The 21448-nt window shown below is 39.1% G+C and overlaps 1 protein-coding gene across 1 annotated transcript in view; it reads left to right on the plus strand.

The window, feature by feature from the left end:
• LOC132544557 (neuronal acetylcholine receptor subunit alpha-5-like) overlaps positions 1-16258 on the plus strand; it is a 67270-nt gene extending 51012 nt beyond the window's left edge. Inside the window, exons 2-8 of the mRNA XM_060208168.1 lie at positions 5473-5666; positions 8475-8584; positions 9285-9742; positions 12430-12516; positions 13591-13706; positions 15071-15478; positions 16065-16258. Of these exons, the coding sequence (XP_060064151.1) occupies positions 5473-5666; positions 8475-8584; positions 9285-9742; positions 12430-12516; positions 13591-13706; positions 15071-15478; positions 16065-16127 (1436 nt within the window). The 3' untranslated portion in view covers positions 16128-16258. The remainder of the gene's footprint in view (positions 1-5472; positions 5667-8474; positions 8585-9284; positions 9743-12429; positions 12517-13590; positions 13707-15070; positions 15479-16064) is intronic.
• The last annotated feature ends 5190 nt before the right edge of the window (positions 16259-21448 follow it).

Raw genomic sequence — 21448 nt, forward strand, 5'->3', positions numbered from 1 at the left:
TTATTAAGGTTTTTCTGAACGGGATGTGTGAGTACAGGTTTATTAAGGTTTGTCTGGACGGGAAGTGTGAGTACAAGTTTATTTAGGTTTGTCTGGACGGGAAGTGTGAGTACAGGTTTATTAAGGTTTGTCTGGACGGGAAGTGTGAGTACAGGTTTATTAAGATTTGTCTGGACGGGAAGTGTGAGTACAGGTTTATAAAGGTTTTTCTGGACGGGAAGTGTGAGTACAGGTTTATTAAGGTTTGTCTGGACGGGAAGTGTGAGTACAGGTTTATTAAGGTTTGTCTGGACGGGAAGTGTGAGTACAGGTTTATTAAGGTTTGGAATCCAGATTGATATAGTTTCTCTGAATTGAAAGTATGGGAGGATTCTTGTATAATTAGTTTTTTAGAGGTTGGGGAGTCCTGGCAGATAACAGTTTGTTTGGACGGGATTATAGTGAAATCCTAGTTAATATAGTTTTGTCTGGACGGGGATTGAGAGGGAGTCCTGATATGTATAGGTTTGCTGGACGGGGAGTGGAAGGGGGCCCAGGGTTATATAGGTGTGTCCGGACGGGGAGTGGAAGGGGGCCCAGGGTTATATAGGTTTGTCCGGACGGGGACTGAGAAGGATTCCAGGGTTATATAGGTTTGTCTGGACGGGGACTGAGAGGGAGTCCAGATATATATAGGTGTGTCCGGACGGGGAGTGGAAGGGGGCCCATGTTTATATAGGTTTGTCCGGACAGGGAGTGAGAGGGGGTCCAGGGTTATATAGGTTTGTCCGGACGGGGACTGAGAGGGAGTCCAGGGTTATATAGGTTTGTCCGGACGGGGAGTGAGAGGGAGTCCAGGGTTATATAGGTTTGTCCGGACGGGGACTGAGAGGGGTCCAGGGTTATATAGGTTTGTCTGGACGGGGAGTGAGAGGGAGTCCAGGGTTATATAGGTTTGTCCGGACGGGGACTGAGAGGGGATCCAGGGTAATAAATAGGTTTGTCCGGAAGGGGAGTGAGAGGGAGTCCAGGGTTATATAGGTTTGTCTGGACGGGGAGTGAGAGGGGGTCCAGGGTCATATAGGTTTGTCCGAACGGGGAGTGAGAGGGAGTCCATGGTTATATAGGTTTGTCCGGACGGGGAGTGAGAGGGGGTCCAGATTATATAGGTGTGTCCGGACGGGGAAAGTGAAGAAGTCCAGGGTTATTTAGGTTTGTGCGGACGGATGGTCTGAAAAGTCCTGGTTTATTTAGTTTTGTAGATGCTGGAAAGTCTTTGTTGGTATAAGGTTATCTGAACGTTGAGTCCGAGGGAGTCTTGTTTACAGGTTTTCCGGAGCCGGAATGTTTCCGGAGTCATGAGACCGCGAGACAAGCAGTCAACTCGCGTCAGAAGTTGCATTAGTTTAAACCCATAATCGAAATTCTAATTAGTGAAGCGGATAAATAAATTATTACGTCTTAGCCTGTAATAAAAAAAATAATAAAATGTTCAGTTCGGTGAGAATAACAGAAGTTTGCAGTGGCCAACAGATCAAAGGGAGGTTTTATTCAGCATTACACTTTATGATTATGTACCAACCTGAGACTGGCCAGTCAGTGCTTGTCTCTCCTTAAACATGCAGCATTTAACACACAACGAGTCATACGAACATTTAAAACCCACAGGTGTAGGGATCACCTTTAATTGTCAGGTAAGCCCGGAAAGCAAAATGTGAACTGATCAGTACCATACCGAAGTATGGAAGCTGGCGATCAGGAGAATCAGGTGTCCCGTGTTATAATTGGTCGGATTAGTCCCGGGTTATCGTGGCTCGCTGGCAGATACCTGATGAGTACGAGAAGGGGTGAGAGTGAATTATTCATCGTGTTTGGCTGAGAATTAAGTGATCTCCCGCTTTCCCTTGTCCTCCCCCACTGCACGCGACACCGGGACGCGTCTATGGAGGTACAATCTAGTCCCCTGCTGTGATGTGCAAGTCGCCAGCACGTGCTCGAAGTGTTCAGTTATGTCTCGTCAGCTCAACTCGTCATTGCTTTTACTGGCCATAGTGCTGGTAGGTAAGTAGTACCACGTGTGTCACATCGGAATTATATATATATAACTGGTATCTTGTCCATGTTATTCTGAGGTAACATGCACGCATAACTAAGAACTTTAACTTATTTAGCCGGAAATAAGACAAAGGTTTATACTTTAATTGATGTTTATGTTCTGTTGTCGTGTAATATTGACAAAGTCTTCGTCATAACTCGCTGTTCCAGGACGTTTTACGTTGTAGATTTGTCAAACTACGACAGATTATAACCTCACATAAAAATACTTAAATCGTCTTTTCATAATTCAATGTAATTCAAACATTACCCAATTTAAAGATAAATTTAATTTCAAAATCAGTGTCTGTAAATTAAATAGAACTTGTGAACTGTGGATTAGTCAAGTTTAACTTACAAATTTAATTTGATTTACAATAGATATGCGTTGACATACGTGAATCTAGGTATATGGGAGATATAATTAGGTTGCATCGAAGTTAAACGATGTATTTAATGGTGTTATGATTCCAGTCAGGAAGAGACGAGATATGACTTTGATTTATTATATATATCTACAGTACTCGGATTTACTTATATACTTGTCCATCTGGTCTGGCACGCGAATCTCTCGCGCATCGTTATACATTTATCAGATACAGCAGCTGTGATCTGTAATTTACTTGTTGTATTTACAAAAGATGTCAATTGATTAAGCTTGGCCAATGTTGTTGGTATGACAGCACGTGAAGCACGTGTAATTCCATGAAGGACGTGCATGTATACTGTTGTTATTTTATTGGTGATTTGTTTTAATTTTTAAAATGCGTTCTAGAAGGAATATATAATTACGCACAGAAACAATCTAGAATTTCACGTCCTTTTTCCATAAGGCAGCAATTGAAAATCTCAATTTTAACACCTCCCAGGTGGCATGGCCCCGGTTTACGGATGAGGCTAATCGGCGTGCACAGAATCGTGAAAGTTTAGGAGTCAATCACGATCGCGGCTCCTACAATGTGAAAACAGGAGATTTTTTTTTACTAGACAGGCGACTGCAGTCTAAGAAATGCTTTAAAGTCATTGATTAAGCAACGTTCTCATGAGAGATGCATTTGTAGTCTCAGCTTTTCAATCTTGAATGTATCCTTGAGCGAAAATTTTGAAAACGCCATGTTTAGTAGATAATGCTTTCGTAGTTGCCTATTAAATTGTCAAAGTTAGATATCAAACGGAGTTCTTTATTGGTTGTTTAACTAGTATCGCGACCAGGTGCACTGAAGGCGCCCCGTGCACCGATAGCGAGATGCAGTAACGATTGTGTCAGATACCCAGCTTCGGTCAGTCACGCTATCAACCGGTACATGCCAGTCTAGCGGTTAAAAGTCCGATAACAATGTCGTTAAAAGTTAAGTGTTATTGTGTTGTACGAATTTTTTTATTTCTTTCGGGAGGAGAGCGGAATTATGACACTACTATGATTCTTACTCCCATGCCAATATATTACAGTGAAATCCACACAATACATAAGTATAGTGGGTACTATCTTATTCTAAAATTAGATTGGACTACACAGTATAATTAACCTATCATGATCGGACAGTTTGTTGTAAGATTCTTTGTAGGTACAGTCGTACACCAACACGGTATGTCATTATCCCTTACCTTATCTCGTTTTAAAAGTCATTGGAAAATAATTGTATTTCACCAGTTTTACATACTCCGTGTTATTAAGTAGATCTGTCTGCTCTATATTATTGATCAACGGTACCATGTCACGTGACAATTACAGTGATTAAAGCATTTAAATATGAAGGATAATTTGAACATTTATATCATTTTACAGATATACGTGGCACTTAATGAACATAGCATATGTAGATCAAAACAAGACAGACAATCATAGTGTTTGTGTGAAACCAGCTTAGCTCAAGTCGTTATGCTTTGCACTCCTGTTGAAGGAGGCATTTAGCTAAAATGAATAAAACATGTCGGAATGATTGCAAATCTTTTTATTATTTTTTCCATTTTATTGGCAGAATTTTAACGTTTTTCCAATTTGTTGTTGTTATTTCTTTGCACGTATAAGTGATATATATGGATTTTACATGTATAAATCATTGGTGTTACTTCTGATGTCAAACGCCAGACTCTGTTTTACTTCGTTTATCTGTAATAACCATTGAATTCTAAAGGCACACACTCCCTGAAGATCCATGTTTGATTTCCAGTATATATTCATTAAAAGGGAGGTGGCATTGCTGGTATGTTGAACATGAAACCTGAAACCTTATGGTGAGATCTTTATATACACTGAAACGATTTTAAAACCGATTTTATCAGTCGCCCGAGCTCCGAAATCACTCTACAATGTCTATAGGGAGTTAAGAATGCCTATCATGTATTTCCCATTGAAAAATCACTTTGAATTCATTTGGTTGAATTAGGAAATAAAGCATATCCGCATAGACATAAATTGTAGAAAATAAAAAAGATAGCGAGCAGAGTGCTCCGAGTCTGATATTTAGCAAAGTATTGTCCTAAGATTAACATCAGTTATTTATGATATATGATTTTTTGGAATATAAATAATAATAATTCACCTTTCCCAAAGTATTTCCTATTTATGTCATGAGAAAATAGAGTAATTATCTTTACATTACTTATTTTGCCCACAAAGCTCAAAAGAAAAGTAGGGATTGTATTATTGTATCCAGGGAGTTAGAACGTTTGTGAATACAGAGAAGAGGAGGGTAGGGGGGCAGCAGAGAAAGAAAATAAAGTGTAGAGGGAAAAAGAGTTGGAAAGGGAAAGAAGGAGGGAAAATGGAAAAGAAAGAAAACTTGAATTTTGTATTGGATACACAAGAATCTGAGTTTTTACGTAGATATAAGGATTTATTAGAGTAGACTCTATGTGACGTGTTTAACCAGTTCAAATTCTATAAAATATGTTGATATGTACATTAGATATATGTGAAGATGACATCAACAGGAGTGTCCAACCGTAATAAGATACACGTATATAGATGACATTCAATGGTACATACACCGCCAGGACAAGCATTTCCCACCTGCTCGGTTTGATATTTCAATTTATGTTTATTTGAAATTTCAAATACATGAATAAAAAACATTATCACATTACTAGGTCAAATAAAACGTCGATTTTGTACAGATTTTGCACATGTATAATGTTGATATTAAAAATCTGTGGTAATACGAGCAAATACATGAAATATAACCTTGAATTTGACACTGAAGACCCAGTAATGAGCTGGAAAGCCTTGTTGTTAATAATTCCGTGTTGTATAACCCCTGTTAACGGTTTTGATATATCTGCATTTCGAATCATTTGACAGTAATGAAATCGGCGATAGTCGTATGATAAATGACTCAAGCAAAATTTGTCCCAGGTTGACAGATTTTTTATTCACTAATTCATTTGTCTGTGTTACAGATGTGGCTGATTTGTCGCCAGAAAAGCGCCTGATAAAAACCCTGTTAGCCGATTATGAGGAGCGCGGGAAAATGGGTCGCCCGGTGGAGCATTTTAACGATACTCTCGTGGTCAATTACGGCCTCAGCCTCATACAGATACTGGACCTAGATGAGCGCAACCAGGTCCTAAGTACCAACGTCTGGGCTACTTACGTAAGTACCGACGTGTGAGTAGCTGTCGCAGCGCTATACGCAGATGCAAGTGTCTCCTCCGTTATAAAATGCCCCTTGGTGTGAATCTCTGCGAAGGACTTTGTCCGTTTGGCGGGTCTCCTCCGTAGTATAATGTTTCCTTGTGTGATCTCTTCCGTAATACCATGTTCATTGCATGAGTTTCCTCTATAGGACAATGTTCCCAATATGTGAGTTACCTCTGCGTCCTTTTTTTCTTATTTGTAAGTCTCTTCTTTTGTGTCATGTCTGTTACACGGATTGACCTCCATAGGGCAATGTTTCCGCGTGGGAGCCTCCTCCGTTGTATGTTGTCCTTATGTTTGAATCTCTAGTACCATGTTCATGGTGTAAGTCTCCCCCGTAAAACAATGTTCCTGAGTATGTGTCTCCTCCGTTGTAGGCTGTCCTTATGTTTGAATCTCTAGTACCATGTCCATGGCGTAAGGCTCCTCCGTAAAACAATGTTCCTGAGTGTGTGTCTCCTCCGTATAACAATGTTCCTGAGTATGTGTCTCCTCCGTTGTATATTGTCCCGATATGTTAGTTTCCGCCATCTTCCTTCCGTAACTTTCCAAGAATCATGAAAACCGTGTTGGGGTAACTAAAGATATGATTTCTTCTTGTTTCCTCACTTTCTGTGTGAAATTTTATTTTTTTTTTTGCGATTTTGATCGATGCTGTAATATATTTCAATTTCCATGTGTAACTTTCGTTTGCCATAACAGTTTCGGCATTTTAATTGCCTTTGGAGTCATACAATTTACATACTACAACCAGAGCAACGCTAACTAAAGCATGATGCACCCATCATGTATAGGGATATTGAAAATTGCAAGAAGTGGGGTTTAAGTGTGTACACGGTTATCCTTTCAAGCTATAATAAATGGTTAGTATGGAGTTTTGTTCCAAGATTCTGTCTCTGTAATCAATATCGGAGCGACCTTGCTGATCTGTGAAGTTAATCGGTCAAAACTAATTTAAGTTGCAAACAAATGATTTAAGCTTTCCTTGACATTGAAGGTAGGAAACCTAATTGACTGAGCTATTTTTGTACTGAAACTCAACATATTTTATCAGTATAATTTTAGATGTTACTGGCAAATTCTTCTGTGAAAATCCTTTAAGAAAACAGGACCTAGACCTAATTTGGTTCGATTTTGTTTTATCTTAATTGTTTGAAGTTTCATTAAGATCATATAAACATTCTAGCCGTCAGTAGATGTAAAGCGGTGAATCTATAATTGGTAACAGTAACCTGAATCTTATTCCTAGAGTTACGATTCGTGAACATGTTAGAGATGTTTTGGCTATGGACCCGTAGAAGTTTTCATATCATTTCATTTTAGTTATATGTCAATTGCAGCTGGTATTGAACGCCAAGTCGAAATATGTATTTATCTATGCTTGTGTGATATGAAGTTGGACGTGCTTTATGCTTGGTAGTTTACCTGGTTGTCCCGTGGTTATGTTGTTCTCATTTGAAAATATGACATTACTTACTTGAATTAATCAACCTGTACAAAGCATGTGTCGTCGATGAAGCAGAAGACGCTTACCCTATCGGAACACTTGGTATTATTTCCCATGTACTTTTTCACGAGTTTCCATGTGAATCTTTCCTTTGTCCTTATTTTGCCATCTGTTCTTAGAATTTGTATTTGAATTATGATTCTGTTAGCATGTCGGTATTTTATTTGTTGTTGTATGACATTGACCCTGGAGGTAGAGGGCTGATGTCAAATCTCGTGTTAACTTTTTCCATTTAATTTGAAAGCTTCAAAATCAGAAGAGCAATGATGACAAAATCTTAAAAAAAAAACAAAAAAACAAAAAAAAAACAAAAAACCTTGACGTATGTCCCTCCGACTTTTCAAAGTCCGACTAAGAAAATAAACCCGGGTATTTCCGACTTAGGAAGCCAACATGTTAGAACATAGAAATGATTTTTGTCATTTTGTTCGACTTATTTCATGGATTTCATGACTTTCATAGCACGTAAGTGATTGTATTTATTGTGGTTTTAATATCCTTTTTTAAAATTCTCCGTTCAACAATCCTAACGGCGATACGCAAACGCGACCCGTCCGTTTGTTACAATCAATGTTCCTCTCTTCATTTAGATATGCGTTTGTATAATGAATAATTCATGTTGCAGATATTGAACTTTGCTTAGATGTCACGCACCACTGAATAGATTGAATATCAGGCAAATAAGAATTGTACACCTAAGTTACTTTTGTTATATATACACGTTACTATGGAACATTTCATGGCGTTATGAGTTACTACATTCGTACATTGTAACAGTCATACAATCCTAATTGGCGCTTCCTTCATAACATCGTATTGATACCGCTTCTCGTGGATCACGTGTTGACGATCTGTATAACTGTGTGTTGGTGTGTTACCTTTATTTAGGTACACATGTACGCAGCTGAATGTAATTCTTCATTGTGATCAGATCTATGTTTTCGGTAAGGCTCTCATTATAACGCTGCATAGTTTATTAGGTTCTGGACGAATGATCGCGTATATGGCAGGGGAGACAATCCTGTATGTACTAGCTGCTGGTTACTAGCTAAAAAAGGCTCCAACACCGTTGTTCTCCGTTAGATACTATCTCGACTTTGTTGTTCTCTGACTAACACAGAGATGTAAGTGAATGCTAAATGCGCGTTACTATAATACTCTTAAGTCTTTTAGGGTGTTTTTACGATCATTACTGATTTGTCGATAAGGTCAGTCCATAGCATGCCAAAGGTCGTTAGCCTTCTGTTCCTATTACAGACTTGGAGGGATATCTACATGCAATGGGACCCGGAGAAGTACAGCAACATCACCAAGATCCGCGTGCCCAGCGGCAGTATCTGGCAACCCGACATAAAGCTGTACAATTAGTGAGTAAAGTTACACACAGCCGTCATAATCACGTTTTGAACCTCTTTATTATTAACCATTTTGTCAACACAACAACAAATGTCAACACTCACATTCTTAAAAGCACGTAAAATCCACGCTCACTTGCTTACAAAGTCACGATATCAACACCAATGTCCTTACAAAGTCACGATGTCAACACCAATGTCCTTACAAAGGCACGATGTCAACACCAATGTCCTTACAAAGTCACGATGTCAACACCAATGTCCTTACAAAGTCACGATGTCAACATCAATGTCCTTACAAAGTCACAATGTCAACACCAGCGGCCTTTCACATTGATAATGTTAACAAACAAGTCCTTACACAGCTGTAACCTTAACACATTCGCCAACGTCGGTAAGGTTAACAAGGTTAGACCTGAAATTAGATCACATCCATCATTACATGGGACCGATTGAGGTTCCCGCCTTTAAACTATACCTAGAATTAGAGTACGTGACGAGTTATGATTACACATCTTATGTTAAGGTATGGTGTTCTTGAACTCTAGTATTAACATAGTGTACATTCAAAAGATCTACAAGTTCTTATCAATCATGCCATATCTTTTAAAATGATGTGATTTTTTCTATATGGAAACAAATTGTATCATTTCAAACCTTAATCGAATGGACATTGAAAATTGTACATTCATAACATAACTCATTTTTTCAGTGCGGACGAACGGAGGGAGGAGAAGCGAGACGCATTATTCGTGGTGGAATCGGACGGTTCGGTACTCTGGATCCCACAAGCTATTTTCAAAAGCTCTTGTGCAATAGACATAATGCATTTCCCCTTTGATGTACAGATATGCAAGATGAAGTTTGGTTCCTGGACGTATGATGGCAGTAAGATCGACCTGTCGTTTGTGTACACGACAGAATCTGGCTTCGATATGACTGATTATGTCAAAAGTAATGAATGGGACATTAAAACGTCCTACTCCAAAAAGAACGTTATCCGCTATGCATGTTGTCCAGAGCCTTACGTCGACCTGACATTCATGCTGGAGATCCGACGGAAGCCCGCCTTCTACAACTACATACTCATTCTGCCGTGTATTCTGCTCTCCTCCCTTACATTGGTGCTCTTCTGGCTTCCTCCAGAGTCCCCGGCCAAAATGCAGTTAGGTAAGTGGTTCTGCGAGAGATTTCTGCATTAAAATGGTTCTAAGAAATCATAAGTTCTACAAATGAAACCTCTTTGCAAACGGCATGTAACAGATTCGATACAAGAATGAAAAAGAATGAGATAATGGGCGTGTCCTGGACAAGATAGTTGTTGCAATGATGGTTAGAATCTGTAATCAAGAATATATAAGGTGATTGAGGTCAAATTATTTGTGGTTTCCTCTATGGTCAGTAAGATTATAAATTAATGATCGGCCTCACTGTAATGCCATGACCTGATGTTCAGACGGCCATTGAAAGCCCTTGACCACACTAAGTGATATATGATTGGTTTTTAGTCGGGTACTTGCCGTCAGTATTAATCAGGAGAATGGTCCTCACAGTCCACATTTCCTCGTTAGTCTGTCGTCTGGATGTCGGTTCATCATCAGGTTTCATCCTCGCACCACCTAACCGGGATTACGTCGTACTTGAGTGCTGTCAGCACTCTCAAGTCAACAGTAGTAGTCATGAGGAAAGGGTCTAGTGTGAACTAATGCTGTTGATGACTCGACAAAAAATACCTTTCTTAAGCATAGGTTGACCGATAAAAAATTGTCCCTTCAGTAGAATATATCTATAGACTGGACGTGTACAGATCAAGGGAAATATCAGTTATCAAGATAGTCTGCACTACATGTCTGTAACTCGTCGATCCTGTCTACGTTTATGTAGTGGTGAAAGGAATAGCTAGATACATACATAGTTTTTATCAAAGCAATCACCGTTCCGGACACCGCCTTTTTAAACAACCGTAGTCGGATGTTAAAACGGAAATTGGAATGTCGGCTGGCACACGTAAGCTGAAGTTTGTCCGATTCCCTCACCTCTTTCAGGCATGAGTGTTTCGTTACCGCCCTTGGCGCTACATGAAGACATGGGTTCTGTAAGCTTTACATAATGCTATTACGAGGTGTGGCTGGATTTCTGTTTGATACATTTACGATAGAGGCGAGATGTGTAGTCGGCGAGGATGTGTTGAGAACGTATGGCGTTGTTGTATTGCACAGAAGCGAGACTTCGAAAGCGATTTGGCCATCATTATTTGGACTCTTGCCCTCTCTTATTTGCAATTAACTAAAACGCGTCATCGTGTCGTGACCTGCCTACAGTGGATTGATTATTCCACATTTTCATTCATATGCGTTCGGAAGTAAAATGAATCTGCGTGATATTGTTTACTCAACGTCAAAATTCAATGATACGAGTATAACGATATTTTAATAAAGTTTTCGGGAAAGTAATCATCTTGTATCGACTGGAGCCGGTATTTTTGTATGTGGGTACAAGTGAATTCCGCGACAGGTGGTGTTAGGTTAATTCAATAACGCGGGCTGTTACGGCGTGGAAGCGGTCTTCATCACCACTGATTTGTTTCTCTGTGACAGGCGTCAAATTGAAATAAGAGGCTGCCTCGGCTCTGTGCGCTTTAATGATGAAGTGGGGATACATAATATTAAAGCAACAACGGGGATAGATACGCTCTAACAATCTGAAGGCGATAGTCATAGGGGTCGGGAGGGCTCTGTAGTGGTAAATAAACATGTGACTGGGAGAGTCATGTGTATAAGGGGGTTAAGCAGGCTCTGTAGTGGCAAATAAACATGTGACTGGGAGAGTCAGGTATGTAAGGTGACTGAGAAGGCTCTGTAGTGACAGATAAACATGTGACTGGGAGAGTCATGTGTATATGGGGGTTGAGCAGGCTCTGTAGTGGCAAATAAACATGTGACTGTGAGAGTCAGGTATGTGGGGGACTGAGCAGGCTCTGTAGTGGCAGATAAACATGTGACTGGAAGAGTCAGGTATATGGGGGACTGAGCAGGCTCTGTAGTGACAGATAAACATGTGACAGGGAGAGGCAGGTATGTGGGGGACTGAGCAAGCTCTGTAGTGGCATATAAACATGTGACTCGGAGAGTCAGGTGTGTAAGAGGGTTGAGCAGACTCTGTAATGGCTGATAAACATGTGACTGGGAGAGTCAGGTATGTAAGGGGATTGGGCAGGGTCTGTAGTGGCAAATAAACATGTGACTGGGAGAGTCAAGTGTGTAAGGGGATTGAGCAGGCTCTGTAGCGGCAGATAAACATGTGACTCGGAGAGTCAGGTGAGTTAGGGAGTCGAACAGGCTTTGTATTGTATTGGCAGGCAAGCATGTGAAGCCAAGGTCAAGATGGGTAAGGGAATCGGCTAAGCTATGCATTGTCAGATAAACATGTGACTGGGAGAATCAGGTTGGTTAGGGAGTCGAACGGGCAAGATACGTAAGAGGATCGGCTTAGTTCTGTATTTGCAGATAAATATGAGGAGAGTCAGATGGGTTAGAGACATGTAAAAGCAAGGAGTAGATGTAGCTGCAGACGAAAATGTGGAGGTGAGGTTCTGATTAATATGTAAATGCAGACGACCATGAAGGTCTAGGGGAAGTGGTCGGGTAGGCTCTGTAGCTACAGACTAGGAAAAGGACCATTCATAATTTACTGGAAATCTATTCATGATTTTGGGTTATTTTTATATCAATCGAACGTGTACACAAGTATATGGAGTAACAAAGGACACAGAAAGTACGCACAATAACTGATAGAACTTACAAAACTGCAGTTTTTAGAACCATGATGAGCACTTTCAATCTCCTTCTCTGTTCTAGGTATGAACATATTCGTGGCGTTCTTTGTGCTGCTGTTGTTATTGGCGGAGTCTACGCCACCAGCCGCTTCCTCCATCCCCCTCATTGGTAGGTAACAGTTCTTTTCAGAAATTGTAGCAGAAATATTTTTGTACATTCCGTTGTCGCTCAGTAAATCACAAATTTATTCAAACAATAATAGAAATGTAGTCTTACGAGGAGATGCTTGCACCTTTATAGTTATTGTTGAGAGATGTTCCTACGTATTTAATGTCTGTAATGTCACGTTTCCAAAAGAAGAACTGTGGTAACCTGTACTAACGACGAAACCACCACATACGAACAAACATGGAACACGTAGAACATTAAATTGTACAAAGCGGGGTAATGATGCGCCTGTTGTTTTATAAAACTGTTCCTCTGTCGGATCTCTCAGTGTTCTGATAGGTTTGTCTCTCAGAAATCTACATTATGAAAACTGTTATGTTTAGAACATGCCTTAATTTTTGAAGTACACATTTTATTGCAAAGATGTTAATGGAATATTCGAAGATAGCACACTTTTCATACACCTTAGTGAACACCAGTCTCTGTGAGGATGTAAGTAAAACTCAAGGTAAGACGCTGAAGGAAAGAGTATAAAAGGTGATTAATTTTACGTTAATAATTAGAAGGGCTTATGTCAGAAACAAATGTTGAAAAAAACAGTTGTTGCCTGACTGGTTCAACCGCCTATTCAATACATTTAGTCGCGTATATAAAAAACAAGTTAACCAAGAGATGAATAAACTTTGAAAATAATTGTCATTGAATTCGACAAAGGTGTTGTAAATCTGGGATCCAGTCATTTCATCATCGTATGTTGTTTTCCATAATTGAGTTCAAGAATATTCATATGTATATTATCGTTTTCAATAGGACTATTAGCGCAATTAAGTATTAAGAAAACTATTGGTTAAAATATTGGTTGAATAACATTCTCAGCCAATAAGAAACGTTGTTTATTAAGCCTCTTGTCAAAATTAAGAACACCATGATTTTCAAAGAAGCATGGTCAGAGAGTATTTCGATTTTCGCAAAAACTGAAAGCATGTGGATTGGATTTCTATTGCTCCTTCATTTTACAGGAAATATAATGCTGTTTTCAGGCAAGTATGAAGTAATTAGCTCACTTGTTTACAGGTGCTTACTACTGTTTGAACATGGTCTTGATCACGCTATCCACCTTCTTGTCTGTCATCGTGGTGAACCTCTACTTCCGGGGCTCACGTACCGAGGTCCCCCGCATTATTAAAAAGGTGAGTCTCAAAATACAGTCATGTTTGGCAGTACTATTGTCTAATATCACTTACTTTTTGGTGAAGTGAATATATCTGGTGTCTTGTCAACAGATTCATCGTTGATTGCAACCATTTGTACATGTATGTCAGAGCTGGAAGTGGGTAAAAACAACATTGAAAATACCGACTTGTCAACAGAATCATGATGTAATTTCACATTCGTTGAAAATAGGGCAAATATGAACAAAGAAATTTACATAGAGATCCTTGAAAAAGTACAAGGATAATTAGACCAGTAAATTTCCTCTGTTTCATCGACGACATCCGCCATATAATTCTTGTCCAATCAAAGAAAGTAATGTCATGCTCCCAAATGAAAACGAGGTACTATTAAACAACATAGGAACCGCTAGGCAAACTAACGACCAGCAAACACAAAAAAGATTAATACCAATGAGATCATTGTGACGCGGAGAAATTCCCCATAATCTGCATAACGGGAAAATCATAATAAATATTATCAATGAGTCATTTTCAGTCCGGATTGGAATATCCGTATCACAGATGCACTTCTATACACGAATCTCATAGTATTGGTGGTGTATATTGCTTTGGTGTTGTAGACTTTATTCTGACACGAAAGTAAATAGTTCTGGTGTTGTAGTGTATACATAATCTTAGAGTTGTAGAATATCATTATTGTTATGTGTTGTATGTGATGTTCTGGAACTGTAGTATATATTATTCCGATGTACTGATTCAACAAAGCAACATTGATAGTTTCAACTGTATTCAGATCGAAAGCAACCAATCGTGGCTATTCCTTTTAAGTTAATAAGTATCATGTTCTTACTAAACTGAAGCTTCCTTATGTTGCACAGCAACCAATCGTGGCTATTCCTTTAAGTTAATAAGTATCATGTTCTTACTTAACTGGAACTTCCTTTTGTTGCACATGTATGATGTGCTTTAAAACCCATGTTGTACATAGACTATCCTACGGTTGAAGAAAACAAATAAGTTTCAGATGAGGCTCAATTCACAGTCAAGGATCATACAACAGATACACAAGGGAATAGCGTCTTTTAATACAAATTTAGTATTAGATACGATGGAGCCAAACATCACGTAGCTGTTTATAGGTTTTAGATATCGGATTTTATCAGCACATGCTAGATATTAAGCCCAGTCTATTTGCAACGTTTAATTAAGCAAAGACGGTCACGTCACACGGCGTCCTGTTCGAAACCAGAAAAATATCAAAATAAGCCCTTCGCAAGAAGTTATGAAATACACGGCATGAGCTGTCGTATCAATGGCGAAGGAGCCATTCCGATATCCTGATTAACTGTGATAACGCGCAATGTTGTTTTCTTTTTCAGGTGTTCGTGGAGATTTTAGCGTGTTTAATGTGTATGAAAGAGCAGATTCGAGAAAAACCCAAGTTGAAAAATCAGGGCCAAGTGATAAATAAAGACAAAAATTGCAAATATGACAAAGTGGGTTACTTTGAGATGCAGACAGAAGAGAGTTGGAAATGCCTTTCAAATGGTACGTCCAGTTTGAATAATGACCCCGAATCTCAACCACAGACGGCACTGCAAAGTACGATCAGTGGTCTGGAAGCGGACGTGCGCGAAATCAAGGTGCATCTGCGGCAGCTATTCGAACGTACTGTACAGCGGGAACTGAAGGAGAAGACCGCCAAGGAATGGAGGGTCGTCGCTCTCGTCCTCGACAGACTCTTCTTCTTCGTCTACCTAACGGCCATTGTTGTGTCAATTATAACGGTATTTCAAAATGTCCTTTTCCATTCACTTTCCTAGCGTGTCTCTCACATTCAGACACTCAGACCTAACCGTTTTTTCATTCTGCACGGTACTAACATGTTGTCTTTGGTCTTTCTTGTGTCACCTGTGACCTACGTTAGGGGGAAGGAGCACTGCATGCATTTTTAACTAACGCTCGCCTGATTCACTTCAACTTGCGGTCGGTCTTTCTAGCACGGAGATGTCGATGACACTTAGTCAACAGGCCACTCTTTGGGAACTTATGATAGAGGCATATGACAAAGTTTACACTGCAATAGACATGCTGATGTAATAATTGTATAGTATTATGGATTTACAACTAACACTTTTGATTTACAATAGATAGAAATGGATATTATGTAGACTAAGCTAGTTATAGGTTTTTCCCTGGGATGAAAAATCTACCACAACCCGGACTAACACTTTAGAAACAGAAATTGCACCTGTACCTTGTCGGAATGATAAAAGGTACATTTTCTTCTATCTCTATTATTTGCACTACTAACTCGGCATGCATTTTGTTGATTTAAAAGCAAATTTAATTTTGTTTCAAACTATTTCGCAGACAATGTATAACATCCAAACCGGAGGGACAGAGCACATCCGGAGTGTACACAATATAAACTGACTGGTCCTTGGTTGTGGATATCGATGGTGATGGGCATTTTCGCGATCTAGGTGGTGACAGGAATGTGCATGTAGCTTTGGTGATGAGGACATATAATTTCGTTTCTTTAGATAGAAATATGACTTGTGAGTGGTGGCCTATTTTAACCGGCATGCATGTGCCGGTGCCTACTTATTCCGACTAATGAAGCCAGCCTTACTTACATGGCTTAGCGCGAAAATTGTTGTGTTCTCGCGGATTGCCGGAAACAAGGACCATCGTTTGAAAAGTCATACTAAGTACCGTGGGATGCTGGATAACAATGCCATTCGACCAAAGCCTAGCCACCTGCAACGGGAATAATTCAATGGATGAAGAAATGTTGCACACTATGTACTGCTGAGGAATGTTACAGTAAACCATACGTTTAAGCTGTATACTGCTGACGAGTAAGAACAAATATTAAAGTACGGTTAAAGTTGAATTACTCGCATCTTCATAACATTCTCTATACTAAACAGACATACTAAGTGTGATGTATCTTCACCGTTTATCTGAGAGCCTTGAGGAACTGCTATTTCAATTTCAAAAGTGCCATGTCTCTGACAGTGCCGGTTCGCAGTGCATATCGGGACGATCGAGGGACACGATAACATGGTAGATTCTAGAGGCGATGGAGGAACTCGATAGCGCGGGTCTCGCACTCTTCAAGGGAAGGCGGAAGGAACCGATGGCGCAGGTCACCAGTTACTGTATCGTGTTGAGAGATCGCGTAGTTAAGTTGTCCTGGAGCAGCGCTAGCGTCATTTTGAGACGTCATTCATGTGTTTCTATTTGAGAACCAACAGTTAGGTCAAGTATTTTCATTAGTGTAACAACTTATTATGCGGAATACACGCATTTGCATAACCGAATCGTAAGATACAAGATTAATTTGATCTTTTGAAACTGATTCATTTTAGCAGGACTTGATAAAACCCATTGGGGTATGGAACATATATATCGGAATTCGCCTCATACTGGACGTGTAATGTGCATGGTGAAAAGTAGTGTACGGCGTAGTTGTGAGAACATTAGCAGCGCCCCTTAGTGAAACGGTGTATGATAGTTCGCATCTGGATAAACATTTATGTAAACTTGTGTATATATAAATATGTATTGGTCCATCCGTCGACTCGTCATTGTATACTTATTTAAGGTAAAAAGTCCCAGAGCTCAATGTTGTTTCTTAAACATTGAAGAGTTCTGTTGATGTCTTTCACAAAAGATGTGTTGCAATAGCAAAGACTTGCATTTTCCCAATAATTATAAATGTATACATTTTTTCACAACAAAACACCCAAAATCCTGGAGTCCTTTATTTGATAAAGTGTATGTATGCTTTAAACATCGTGTATGATCAAATTTTGCTATTTTTACACGTAGTCACATGTATTTACTTGTAGATATTTAAAATCCAGAGATGCAGCGAGCGAAAGTGATCGAAACCAGCAGAATATCGAGGATATAAACACCCTGAACACGTAATTCAATCTAAATACAAGCAACTATATCGACGAGCTTTTGGGCTTTTTACCTTCATCATTTGAATATTATAACAGAAAAGATATTTGATGTACTCGTTATGAAAACAATAATATGGTAATGCTCCAGCATCGTAGCCCGTCCAAAGCAAAGAGCCAACAAATTCTATTTTATGTCATCAGCCATCTTGTATATAATCTTTCATCTGGACATGCATAGTGATTGTTGTTCTCTTAGTATAGAACTAACCTTCCCGCACATACTACAGTAGAGACGTTAATTATCTGCATGCGGACAAAGACGATCTGGTGACGTAAATTATCTGCATGCGGACAAAGACGACCTGGTGACGTAAATTATCTGCAATGCAAGCAAGGATCAGACCTGGTGACGTAAATTATCTGCAATGCAAGCAAGGATTGGACCTGGTGACGTAAATTATCTGCAACGCCAGCAAGGATCGGACCTGGTGACGTAAATTATCTGCAATGCAAGCAAGAATCGGACCTGGTGACGTAAATTATCTGCAATGCGAGCAAGGATCGGGGAGCAAGGATCGGACCTGGTGACGTAAATTATCTGTAATAAGTACAAAGACTGACTTGGTGATCTATACCTAACAAAGATTGAACTGGTGACGTAAAGTATCAGTCATGTGGACAAAGACTGGACCTGGTGACCTTAATTATCAGCATTGCGAACAAAAGATTGAACTGGTGACGGAAATTATCGCCTATGCTGAGATAGATTGAACTGGTGACGTAAAGTATCTGTCATGCGGACAAAGACTGGACCTGGTGTCAGACGTTATCAGCATTGCGAACAAAATATTGAAATGGTGGCGTAAATTATCTGCAATGCTGACAAAGATTGGACCTGATGGTGTAATTCTCTGCAATGCGGACAAAGATTGGACTCTGATTGAGAAAGAAATACCACGACCATACCATACATATTACATAAACGACACAGTTAACTAATACTATGAACTTGTTGCATGCTACAAATTGTCAACCACGTTTTTACTGCAGGACGGTACATGTAAACAATGTATTAATTATGTAAACAGTGTGTGATGCATATTAGTACTAATTACCCTTGTCACTTGCGCATAATTATCAACATGATGTATTAACTAGTCATATATACATATGTGTGTCAACTTATGATCGTCACAAAATTGTCAAGAATCTTTTAACACGCGAAAAAAAATGCGCACCGCACATACTTTTCACGTGTAGACACTGTTGACCGAATCTATGTTTCAAAACTGCGTACACGAAAAGAGTCTATTAACATTAGTATTATGTTAAACAGGTATTTGGCAACATGGTATGTCTACAATTTTGTTATAAATGGGTTTGACATGTCTGTACCTATGTGTGTACAGTTGTATGATAGATAGTTTCTGTGACGAATCATTATCCATCACACACACACTAAAGCACAACAGGAAGAAATCCCTGAGTTGCGCTTACATATTTCTTTTTGATATATTACGAAAATGCATGTACCCGTTAAAGAATTATAGTAACACATTTGTAACAGATGTTGTATTGTCAAAGATGTTGTGATCAAAGATATGTCACTTAAGAATTTTTTCATCGTTAACAAAGGATATGTATGTTTTGTGAAATATACATTTGTAAACATCGTTATTATTTAAAACCAAATCACTTTCATTGTTGTTATTGGTAAATAATCTTGTGACATGAACTTATGGACGATAGTATGGTAACTTTACTATATTTAAATTATTTGAAATCATACAGCAAAAAATCATGGAATGGTTCTCAAAATTGTTTGTCCCGGTTATTGTGTTATTTTGAGGGCGATACCCGGCCATACGACCACGTGCTACAACACTTACAACATAAACCCATGAAGAACGGGTATAATACATAGATAAAATAACCTTGCTGTTATTATGATGACGTTGTCCATACCACATGTATATGAGATGTGGTAATAACTCCGTCAGCACCTGCACTCATCACACAACTAATGTGTAAGGATGACCTGAAGACCTTCACCACAGCATCATTACTTGTACAAGATAGTCCGAAAGTCTGGTGCCATTATAACTTAGTCTTTGATGCGCCGTCTATTCTGGTACGTTTTAGAAGTTATCGGAAGTTCTGTTACAATCAGTGCTATTATTTTCTCGGCTGCCACTTACCCTAATGTGCAGCACTTACAGTATGTAAAGCAATACGGCGTCCGATACTATTTTTACACTATGGGCACCGCATCCTCATTCACACTTCATTATGGCCTCGATCTGTAGATACTATTACAGCATACCCCTACTTTGTCATTCACACAATGTACATGTTGTACATTCAAACGACGGAGCACCTAATACATTTGCGTTTTTGGAGCGTGCATTGTCCTAAATTCTAAGGGCTACATATATAAACAGTGAATTGTTAACAACAATTGTGTAATTGTCCCACACACATGTACAGAATACGATGCATTGAGGACTTCACGTGCTTTCTTGCATGGTTCATAGTTACACACATGTAATTTACAACAAGCACAGCTTACATTCATATCTGTACATATGTGTCTTTATGTCGGTACATTTTGTGCTTGTTTAAATCGTACAGGTATTTGTATGCATGTGCAAGGTGAATCGTACACCTATCCGTTGCATTTGTATGTATTTCACGATGAAATTTCACGGTAGACTGTGCGTGTATCCCTGTGTATATTTCACAATGAATCGTACGCGTATTCATGTGTGTACTACACTAGGTGTATACCACGGAGACTGTACACGTGTCTCATTACGTCGTATTGTATCAAGTACACGCATGTGCCGATAACTTCTGATTTATGTACGCGCATGTGCCAGAAACTTACATTGGCCACACGTGTTGCCAATATAATTTCATATGTGTGTACTAGTGTATCGTAATTTTGTACATGTGTGTGGCTCCCTATAATATTTCGTATCTCACATAACAAGCTTAGTATACCTGATTTTTGTTATCGTCTCATTTCATCAAGAAAGGAGCAGTTGTACTATATATTCTTGTAGACTCTGAATCTATTTTGTATCCTATACGATTTCATATGATTGTACCGTGATTGTACAGTGTATGTTGAGCACACGACCAGCTCTCTGTCTCTCTCTACTTAATGTGTATGCGAGATAACAAATTGAAATAAAGAAATCAAGAAATAGTTCACGTGTTTCTTTTTAAAAGGAAGTGTTACCATCACCATTAATACAGTATCACATGGATTATACTTCGCGCAGTGATGAACGTTTGGTTGAAACAATCAAACATGCACCTGGATGATCGTAAAATGTATCAGTGATGTGACAATGTATTACACCTCTGTACTGATGGCATGTTAACACACAGGGATCCGACGCTGAGTAAGAACACGCACTTTATCTTTTATTTTTTTATTTTTTTTATAATAGTTGTCTTTTGATGGCTGACGTATAAAAATTCGATGCTATCCGAGAAAACAACATAACGAAAAGCTACAATCCATCAAAGCGTAAAGACGAAGAAGAAGCCAACCCCGGATACATACCTCTACAATATACATTTGTTGGGTCTTCTTCTTTTTGTTTTGTTGGGTGTTTACCTTCTCGTTTACGGTCTTGTTGGCGATCGGCAAAAGCGAAAAGACGAAATGTCGGACCTCAGTTGCCATAGTTATAAGTACACAAAGTGCATTTTTGTATCTAATTCTATAAAATGTTTTACTCAAATCACTGTATATCAACATACAGCTTGTAACACAGATATGTCTACATTATATCTTATTGATATACAGATAGCATAGCTTTGTTG

Source organism: Ylistrum balloti, unplaced genomic scaffold, assembly GCF_031769215.1.
Source record: "Ylistrum balloti isolate Yb309-2 unplaced genomic scaffold, AGI_CSIRO_Ybal_v1 Utg369802, whole genome shotgun sequence".
In the NCBI taxonomy this organism is placed as follows: Eukaryota; Metazoa; Mollusca; class Bivalvia; order Pectinida; family Pectinidae; genus Ylistrum; species Ylistrum balloti.